This window comes from Alligator sinensis, unplaced genomic scaffold (genome assembly GCF_000455745.1).
Source record: "Alligator sinensis unplaced genomic scaffold, ASM45574v1 scaffold717_1, whole genome shotgun sequence".
Classification (NCBI taxonomy): Eukaryota; Metazoa; Chordata; order Crocodylia; family Alligatoridae; genus Alligator; species Alligator sinensis.
Window position 1 is genome coordinate 303,692 of NW_005841961.1, and position 10,677 is coordinate 314,368.

At 45.9% G+C, this 10,677-nt stretch overlaps 1 protein-coding gene across 1 annotated transcript in view; it reads left to right on the forward strand.

Annotated features, from left to right (window-relative positions):
* The window catches only part of LOC102379421 (carbonic anhydrase 3-like), a 66,463-nt gene that overhangs the window by 38,950 nt on the left and 16,836 nt on the right, over positions 1 to 10,677 (forward strand). Inside the window, exons 3-4 of the mRNA XM_006020610.3 lie at positions 7 to 35; positions 6,050 to 6,247. Of these exons, the coding sequence (XP_006020672.1) occupies positions 7 to 35; positions 6,050 to 6,247 (227 nt within the window). The remainder of the gene's footprint in view (positions 1 to 6; positions 36 to 6,049; positions 6,248 to 10,677) is intronic.

The following is a 10,677-nucleotide window of genomic DNA, read 5'->3' on the forward strand; positions in this document are numbered from 1 at the left end:
CCCGCCCTGCCCCTGGGGCTACGAGAAGCACAATGGTGAGCGGGTCGGCGGGCGGGGGTCCCCGCGTGTGCCGGGGCAGCCCGGGCTGGCTGGGCTCGGGCTCGGGGGACGTGGAGTCTCCCCTGACCTGCAGGCGTGGGTGCTCGGGGCAGCACGCCTCAGCGGTCCGAAATGCTTTGGGGCTGAGCGCCAGCAAGCCTGCAGTCTGGATGTTGGTGTGCCGGGGCGGGGGGCGGTGGGAGCATCAAATGGCCCCATGCTTGTTGTGGTAGCACAGCCCCTTCGCCACCAGGCACCCTGAGGGGTGCGTGCAGCCCCTGCCAGCCGTGGAGCCTGGTGCACTGGTTGCAGCCTCCTGGCTGCCTGCCACGCTTGGCCCTGGCTCTGGGGCGTTATAGATCAGGGACAGCAGGCAGGGTGCAGGCCAGGGAGCAAGTGGCAGGGGAACAAGGTGCAGGGGTCAGGCTACACATCTGTGGGGGACAGATTCAAGAAAGCCCTCCAGTAACTAGCTTATATACATGGAAAGTTAAAGCGAATTATAATGTGTCCTAACTACCCATGTATGGAATCTGCCTCTTTTTGGGGTGGTCATCTTGTGTTCAAAGCCATCTTGGATTTGGGTACCTATGGTATTAATTGGAAAAATAAATCCTCATTATCAGTGCATACTGTTCCATCCAGTAATGTAACATAGAAGATAGATGAGAATGGAAAATCACAGTATTAGCCCCAATAGTAGTAGCAGTAGGCATCTGTCTCACAGGACCATAGAATTATGATGTTGCTTATTATAATCCTCACTTGAAAGATGAAGCAAAGCCAGAGTGACCTCTCCAGGGTGCAAGAGCCTGGGCAGTGTATATGGTGATACTGAGCTGCCCACACACCAGTATCCCCCTCTCCACCTTGCTGGTTTAATCCAAAGGAAAGGCAAGTGCCAGCTTGGCTGCAGGGGCTGCTGAAGCAAAGGAGATAATCTAGTTGCCCATCTACTGCAGGTGGATTAATGGTAGCAGGTGAACTTGACCTGACCTGCATTAACACCAGTACAGTATTTCTAATTCCCTGACAGCGAGGCTTTGGTGTGTCCTTATTGTTTCTGAGACATTGTAGAGGAACAACACGGCTTGGTACACTTTCCTTCCAAAGAGCTTTGGAGAGCTCTTCTTCAATTGCTTATGTATCTCCATATCCTACCTTGTTTAATTCTAAAATTCCAGCCATCCAGTGACTCCAGCTCTTTCTCACCAAGTTTGTGGAAATGTACAAATGGTTGCCAGCATCATATGTTATCCCCACTCCTTTGTACCTGCAATGAGGGAACTTTTGTTTTAGCCGACTGTGATAAATTTGCAAATATGTCTGATGTTCTCTGTTGAATTAATCTGGACTGGTGACACGTTTTAACTAGCAACATTTCTTCTACTTGAATACAAAAGACCTAAATACAGAATACAAGAAAGAGTTTTGGGGGGGTAAGGGAATAGGGTACTACCACCTCTGAAAAACCAACGATTGGGATTTGAGAAGGCATTGTTCAGTAACTTGCTACAGAGCTAGATATGCACATAATTTTTTTATTTCAATTAACGTGGGTTGTAGCTCTGATGACATTGTCTGGCACTGCCAATTTACTTAATGTAATGTATAGAAATCTCTGGTGGAAAAAGCTGAGAACGAAATGGTGCCTGAAAAAGCTTCTTCAGAAGAGTCCAGCAATGGTGGAGAGGTGTGGTGTGACCCCAAAAGGATTTGGGCTGGGAGTCCTAGCCCAATCTCAGCCCTTATTCAGTGCTGTTTACATAGCACACATGTCAGTGGGATTGTCAGTTGGCTGGCATACAAAAATCAAGTTTTAGGTTGGGCAGCATCCTTCCCAGACTTATTCAGGAGAGTCCCCTGGCCAGGAAGATGTGTAGTTTGGGGTGACCTGAAGTGGGTTTTGCCTTGTGATCCCACCCCAAAATAAGATCAATATTTGGTGCAATGTACTTGGCATACAGGCCTTAAGGGTGTCAGGTGGCAGGCTGGCACTCAAAAACAAGCAGCGTGTCAAGCACGGACCTGCCCTTGCTTCTTCAGGAGAGTCCCCAGGTGGTGGAGAGGTATGGTTTGGGATGACCCAAAAAGGATTTTGCCTGATTAACCCCAGCCCAAATTCAGATCCTTATTCAGATCCTTTGTAGGAACATATATAGTACACAAATCTGGGGTGATGTCATTTGGCAGACTGGCATGCCAAAACCAAGCTTCGGGTCAAAGCAGTGCCCTATCTAGACTTCTTTGGGAGAGTCCCTTGGTGGTAGGGATATGTGTTTTGGGGTGATCTGAAAAGGATTTAAACCCATAATCCCAGCCCAAACAGCTCTTTATTTGGGGCAATGTAGATGGCACACAGACCCTCTGGACCCTATCAGTAGGCAGGCTTGCATGCGAAAACTGAGGTTCAGGCTGAGCAGGGATCTGCCCAGGCTCCATTGGGAGTGTCTCCCAATGGCAGAGATGTGTGGCTTGTGAGGTGACCCAAAAAGGTTTTCCATCCATAATCCTAGCCTAAACACATCTCCTTATTTTGGGGCAATGTACATAGCACACAGGCTGGCGCTTGAAAACTGGGCTTTGGGTTAGTCAGGGGCCTTCCTAGGCTTCCACAGTAGAGTCTCCCAGTGGCAGAGATAAGTGGTTTGGGATGACTCTAAAGGGATTTTTGCCTGATTTAATCCAAAATCGTGCTCGGTTTATAATTTGGGGCAATGTACATAGTACAGAGGCCTTGGGGCTTGTAAGTAGGCAGGCTGGCATGCAAAAATTGAGGTTTGGGTTGGGCAGGGGCTGCCCAACCCTTTCTTCAGGAGAGTCCTCCAGTGGCAGAGGTGTGTGGTTTGGAGTGACCTGAAAAGGATTTCCCCTCATAATCCCAGCCCAGAGACAGCTCCTTATTCAGTGCCATGTACATAGAACAGGGGCCTGGGGTGCCATATTTTGGTAGGCTGGCATGCAAAACAAGGCACACTGGGACCTGGTCAGACTTCTTCAGGGTTGTCCCCCGGGCATGAAGACAGGATTGTCCCCTGGACACATGATTTATGGTGACCCATAGTTGGTTTTGCCCCATAATCATAGCCCAAACACAGCGCTTTATTTAGGGCAATTTACATTACACACAGGTCTGTGGGGCTGTCAGTTGCCAGGCTGGTGCATGAAAACTGAGCTTTGGGTCAGAAGAAGCCCTGCCCAGGCTTCTTCAGTAGAGTCTAGCAGTGGCAGAGACATGTGGTTTGGGGTAACCCAAAAAGGAATCTGTGCCATAATCCCAGCCTAATCTCAGTTTTTTATTCAGAGCTATGTACTTGATACTTGAAACTGTTTTACATTTTTATTAGTAAATATACATTTTGATGAAATTCTAATGCCTTAGCATGTCTAATTCATTGCTAACAACCTTTAGGTATATAAAGATTAGCTTTGAAAAAGGAACCAAGAACTGGGAGCCAGGACTAAGGAACTGGGAATAAGGAACCAATTTCAGCCTCATTCAGAGCTCTATAGCAGCAGTTCCCAAACTGTGGGTTGCAACCCCAAGTGGGGTTGCAACATCAGCAGATGGGGTCATAGGGGCTATGCTGAGGAAATGGGGTCATGCTGAGGACAAGTTTGGGAAGCACTGCTCTACAGACTTATTTCAAACCTTTGCTAAAGCTTGCTCATGGCAGCCATCAGGGGAGTAATCAAGGCAGGTTGCCACATCTGGTGAAAAGGGTACAGCCTTAGAGAACATTTCTCTTAAGTAATGCATCTGGGAGCCAAAGAGGCAAGTCATATTTAATGGATGAAAGACTGGATCTTGGAAAAACAGTGGATTGGAAGGACTTTGTGTGGTGGATCACTGCTTTAGCATGATCTTTCAATACAGCGCTTAGGCAAAAAGGCTGTTGCAAACTTGGGCTGCAAGCCAGCGTGGAGGAGAGATGGGGATTTGATAGCCCCCCATGTGGCTACATTTTCTTAAATGCGGAACTATAAGCATTGGTACAGCACTAGTAAGATTGCTACCGGAGTCCTGCACTCCAGTCTGTGTGCAGGACATGAAGTCCTGCACTCACATGCAGGACTCCACATGTCCTGCACTCCAGGACTGTGTGCAGGACATGAAGAAGGATGTGTGGGTACTGGAAAGACCTCAGCAGAGGGCCACAAGGCTGATCTGGGGGCTGGATAGCAAGCCTTACCATGTGAGTTTTAAGAAACTTTAAACTTACTCAGTTTAAAGAAGATGAGAATGACAGGTGTCAATTGCTACATATAGGTAGTGACACACAAAAAAGAAACCTGATGACAGGGGACTCTTCACCGTTGCCAAGAGAGATGGAACAAAGTCTGGTGGCTGGAAGTCAAAGTCATTTAAATTCAGCCTCCAAATAAAACAGAATTTCCTGGCTGTGGGAGGAAATAACCACTGGATTAGCTTGCTAGGGGAAGTGGTGGGTACACCATTGCTCAGAATCTTTAACATGAGATGAGAGATGCTTTTTAAAATTAATGTTTTAATCTAGCTTCTGAGATAAAATCTGGGATGGGGTGGGGGACAGTGGAGGCAGAACATTTGCAGTTGTACTATATAGCCTTGTAATCTATGACTCCAGTCAACTTCATAATTGTGGAATGCAAGGAGAATAAGAGATCTTGCATTGCCCTCAACAGTCTCATTACACTTATAGCTCTGAATTTAAGAGAATGTACCTGAAACTCTCACCTCCAGGGCCTCATCTGGTTGCACAGGTCAGGGAGGATTTTCCCCTCCCCACCCTCCCCAGTGTAATATTTGCTAGACTTAATATGAGTTTGGGGATTTTGACAGGTTTAGGATTTGTCTTTCTTCCTCCCCGCCCCCCCTTCTCTAAGATTGGACTTAGTTGAAGATGGGACATTTGGATGAGGCAGGCCATTACTCTGAGGAAATAAAATCTTAGATGTGTGACTGGCATGTCTTATGTATGCAGTCACATTAATTACCAGACATGGAGTCAAGAAGGAATTTTCTTGCAGAGTAGATTGGCAGAGGGAGCTGCATTTATCATCTTTTCTTCAATGCAGCGTGGGGCGTAGTTTCTATGCTGATATCATTTGGGCATATTCTGCCTAATCGGTCCTTTATCATTGCAGGGGTCTTGGGTATTGATGGCATCCTTGGTCTTTCTTTTTCTCTGCCTGTGACACAGTCATCTCATTTGAAGAGTGAAATGCTTTAGTTCATAGGTGTCACATTCATCTGCCCCCATAGGCTGGATGAGTGACATTGGGTTGGTCCGCGGGCTGCATTTGGCCTATGGACCTCCTCCCCCTTCCCCTCCTCTCCCACAGTATACCTGATTTAGTGGCTGCTTCAGCCAATCTGGGACTTGTGCTGCATGTGGTAGAGATCTGGCCTGCTGACTGGCTCCATGCCATGGGTGCATGTTGTGCCCCATGTGATCAGACTTAGGGGCAGCACTGGGTGCCAGGTGGTGAGGTTCCGCAGGCTGGATCCAGCCCATGGGTCATGTTTGACACTTGCTTTAATTTAACTAAAGTCTTTGGGTTTATATCTGTTGAAATGTAATGACTTGTGATATACTGGAGGCTAGACTAGATCGGGGTGGCCAACTTGTGGCCTCTATGTATGGCATGTGGCAGAGGGGCAACACAGCATTAGATAGGGCAGAAAACAGAGCAGGAGATTGGGCAGGGGTATAGGTCAGGGAACAGAAAGCAGGGCAGGAGAAGGGGATTGGCACTTGCGGAGGGTGTAGGGCTAATTTATGGCATGCCTGCTAAAAAAAAAGGTTGGCACCCCACTGGACTAGATAATTTAATGGTCCTTTCTGCAGTGAAATCCTGATAGGTCATGAAATACAGGCATCCAAGTGACCAGCAGTCCACTTGCTAATAAGAGTTACTGGTGTTCTTTAGCTAAGCATGACATTAATTCTCTATATTTTAAAACAGAAATCAAATTTATACCTGGCTGGAAGACATTTTAATAACATTTCTCTTAATTTCTTCCTAGGACCTGATCGTTGGTATGAATATTACCTAAATGCTAAAGGACACAATCAATCGCCTATTGAAATCAATAGCAAAGAAGTCCATTATGACCACTCGCTACTGCCTTGGTTTGCTAGTTATGATCCTGGTGCAGCTAAGACCATTCTGAACAATGGGAGAACTTGCAAAGTTGTTTTTGATGACACTTTTGATAGATCAGGTTAGTATTTTTTAATGAGTTAATTTTTGAGTGCTTGGAAGACGAAACCTATTCTTTTATGCTAGTTCCTGCTCAACCATCTCTGCATGAGCCCTACTCAGACCAAAAGGCATACTGGGGGTAAGATGAGGGTTCTTTAAGATCCACATTTATGCTGCCTAATGGCCTCAATGCCAAACACCAAGAGCGGGGAGGTTGCAACTGCTGTACAGTCTCAGGTGGGGGGAGGAGCTATACAGCAAACACAAAACCTTATCCTTGGGCTGGGAAGCAGGGAATTGAATTCTAGAGATGCAACAACCACATCGCTGTCCATGGTCACAAGAGTTCAGATATTTTGGCTTTATGCAAGGGGGTGAATTTCACCCAGTGTGCTTTGATGGAATGCTTGAATAATTCTTGTGGTGTAATAATACTTATTTTCTTTTTCTTTCTTTTTTAACACAAGAAGAATGCAGATCATTTAATACTTGATTTACTAAGGTTCTCAGAGAGATATCAAAGATATTTTTGTCGGGGAGGATGGCAGGATTAGACTTATAATATTTCTTGCTGAAAGAAACCCAAAGTACCAAAGGAAAGGGCTGAATAGTTTTAGATGTAAATAATCTTTTTAAAGCAAACATGACATTCAAAATCATCAGTCTTGATGATTTATCTACTCACCTGGAGTAGTTACAAGAATATGCACTAGGTTGTATGTCATTGTGGGTCTAAAGCTAAGAATGGACTCGTTTTGAAACCAGTATAATTATGTGTGTAAGCATTTAGCTTCTCTTGACTTTATCACTCTGATATCTCAGTGGTTGTGTTGGCTGGGCTTCCTAGAAAAGCCACTGACAAGAAGCTCTAAAATTGCTTCACTACTTACTGAAAAACTTTAACTGAATATTACAGCACTGTTTCAACTCTAGGAAGTAAAATGATTCAAAACTTGCTTTCATCTTTACAAAGTTTTCATAGTCCTAAAAATAGAATAGCAACAGCCAAAATGTCAATAAAACTGTTACTGAAATTTCAATTTCAGTAACCCTGTTACTGAAACCTTGGCATAACCTTGTTAAACCAAGACATTGTAAGAAGCTTTGGAAGGGATATGATATAGTTGAATTCAGTACTGCACTCACTCGCTATATTTTGAGTGTAACATATGCAGAATTATGCCATTGGATTGTAATATATGAAATGGTAAGCTAAGGAAAGGTAAAACAGAACTTTTCTAACTTTTAATTGGACCAGCTTTTTATATGTGCTTAATATAGAGTATATATTATGCAGCTAAAATTAACAGTATCACACCATTACTAGTAGGGATCACTGTAATTTAGCACAAAAGGTTTTTGCTAATAGATTTAATGATCTTATATATTTTAATGTGTGTATGAATCTTTAATTTTGATTGTGGTTTATTTGGATTTGTTCTCATGAACCCACCAATTGTCGAAGTGCCCAGTCTGTATTATCTAATAAAATAAGATGCAGCAACACAAGACTGAGAGTAGTTGTTGGATTTCATTTCTTTCTCTGACAAGAAGAAAAATTAATCTATTTTATGGAGATCACTTTGCTTTTATTCTTAATGTGTGATCTTTTTCTGAATTTGATTAATTTTGTTTCGGTGCAAATGCAACTCCATTCTTGATGAGCTATACCAGCTACTTGACTTGCTCATCAATGTTGTCTTATTGTTTGTTTCCTTCTGCTCTGCCATCCAATTTTTTTTTTTAATCTGACTGCTCCAGTCTGTCATTTTACTTTTAGACTATAAACTAATGTCAACACAATTTCAAATAAAACAGGGCTCTGATTCTTGATTGCAGTCCAAAGACACTACTGTCAAACAAATAAATTAAAAAAAGGAGTTATTGAATGTAATATGGAATGCCCAGCCTCAAGCAGTGCATGGCATCAATGTTACGTTGCGGCCATAAAAGTTTTCAATTGTCTGAATTTCTTTCGGATTAACTGCTCCAAGTGTTTGGCTCAGATCTGAGATGAAAAGTGACTAACTGAAAAAAGTAGGCGTCTCCCTCTATAAAAGCAGAAAAAATTCAGTGTGTTCTACCCTGTCTCTCTTGCCATGTCTTTATTTGCAGGGATAGTTTGTTTGCTGTTCCCTCAGGGCTATAGTAAAAATAAAAGAGGTGCACCGATATATCGGATTGGCATCGATAAAAGAAAAATTAACATTATCAGCAGTTGGCTTTTTTTTGGCCAGTGTAGCTGATAATGTCACTGATTTAAATGCCGCGTGCATGCATGTAGCCAGGAATGCGGCCTGGCAGCTTGTAGAGCAGCCTCCTGCCAGGAAGTCTGGGGGAGGGAAAGGACAGAAGGCAGCAGGGTGTGGGGCTGGGGACAGGAAGGAGCTGTAGGTGGCTTGTCCAAGGGGTGGGGAGGAAGGGCGGCTCCCAGCTGCTGCACGCACCCCTTGAGGTGGTATGGGGGGTATATGCCTTGCTGCCTGGATTTGTGTGTGGGGCGATGGTGAGCGTCCCACTGTGGGGTCAGGGCCGGGGGCTGCGCTGGCTTATTCCCTGCAGGGGTTGGCTGGGCTGGGGCTGCACTCAAGGCAGGGCAGGCAGTGGCAGCACTGGGAGGGGTGGCTATGGCAAGGTCTATGCCCACCCCAAAATTCCCTGTAACCCCCTTCTCGGCACCACTGCCGCCCTCCCCGCTTCTGCCTGCCCCGTCTGGAGGAAGGAGTATTAAAAGTAAAACAACCTAGTGGTAAGCCAGGCTTTCAGTCTTCATTACCTGAAATGTCTGGCTGAAGGTAGAGCCCTCTTTAGTTGATGGTTGCCTTAGGGCTTCTTCCTGTGTGAAGAGAATGCCAGACAGCAGACCAGTGATTTAAAACTATTAATACATACTTACCTGTGAACCAGACAGGGGGCCACTGGTCCCAAGGGTCTTCATGAAAAAAGAGTCTTACTATGACTTGGTGCTATTTATTTATTTATTTATTTATTTTTGGCTTTTCCCTTTTGACCATTAATAATTCTGGAATGGATGGCTTTCATGGACCCAAATAGAGGGCTGTCTCCCCTAACTGACTTGGCTGTGATAGACTATTGAAATACTGTGGACCAGTCTGGGAGAACAGTCTGGTGTGCCCTTAATGGGTAACTTGGGACAGGAGTACTGTGACAGCTTGGTTGAACATGTGGTCACCATATCTCTCACTGATGGAGGCTTGACGGATCCAAGCCTCTGAACCACCAAAGTCTAAGAATGTGAGTTGGTGAGAAGGGGACAATGTGGTTGATAGAATACTTACTGAAATGGATGACAGAATCAGCAGTGGCTCCTGCAAAAGATGGCTATCTAACAGCAACAGCTGGTTTGTTGGTTAAGTGTATAATAAGAGCAACCATAATACTTGGTTCAAGTGATTACTCTCCTGAAGCCTCAGTGTTCTGTGGAGATTTTACCTGTATAGATTCTGGGCCGTTGCCTAGTGATAGTAGTAATACTTACGAAAATAGCTTGTGGGAATTTTGTTCAAATAAAAAACAAAATGGCAACAGTAGTCTGTTTGGCCATCTGAGCCCTGGGCCATCTTGGTAGCCCCATACCTAATGGGTAGCACAGCGCAGGAGGGGAGGGTACTGCAAAGCAGCCTGCGATGCCTGAGGACTGTGACCTAACTTGAGTCGGGAAGCGATCTGCTACAAAAGTTCGATAGACTGGTCTAACCTATTAGAAACCAATTAAATCTAATACTGCATCCATCCATGTCTATCTTAGACTTGGTTTCACCATTTTAAATTGGTCTGTGTCAGGGGTGGGCAAAATACGGCCCGTGGGCCAGTTCTGGCCCATGAGGCCATTCTACCTGACTCGCGGAGCCCGTAAAAAAAATTCAGAAAATTAATTTATCTGTCCTTGGTTCCTGTCAAAGATGACAGGAACCAAGGGCAGTAGACCCAGGGGAAGCCCTGGAGAGCTCCTGCAACAGCAGGGCCCACCCAGCCTCACCTTCCCAGCTGGAAGTCCCAGCAGGGGCTTCTGGCCTGGGACCATGTGGCTGCCCCAGTGTGGGAAACTCAGGTAAGGGCAGGGGTGTGTGGGGAGGGGCAGGGGACTAGCTGGTGCTGAGCGCAGGGGGAAAAGCAGCCCCTCCCCTGCCTTGTGCCCAGAGGTCCTTGCTGCAGCTGCAGTGTTTACTGCTGCTGCCCAGTGCACGAGCTCCAGGTAGGCAGCAGCAGCCAATACTGCCTGGCGTGGCAAGCGGGGGCCGGGCGGGGGGCACAGCTGCTGCTGCCACGGCACAGCCCTGACAGGCAAGCCCAGAGCCGGCTCAAAGCCCAGGCTGGTAGCGGGGGCAGGTTACAAGCTGGTGCTGAGCGCAGGGGAAAAGCAGCCCCTTGCACGCCCTGTGGCCGGTGCCCCATGCTGCAGCTGCTTGCAGTCCCCCTGGGGCTGCC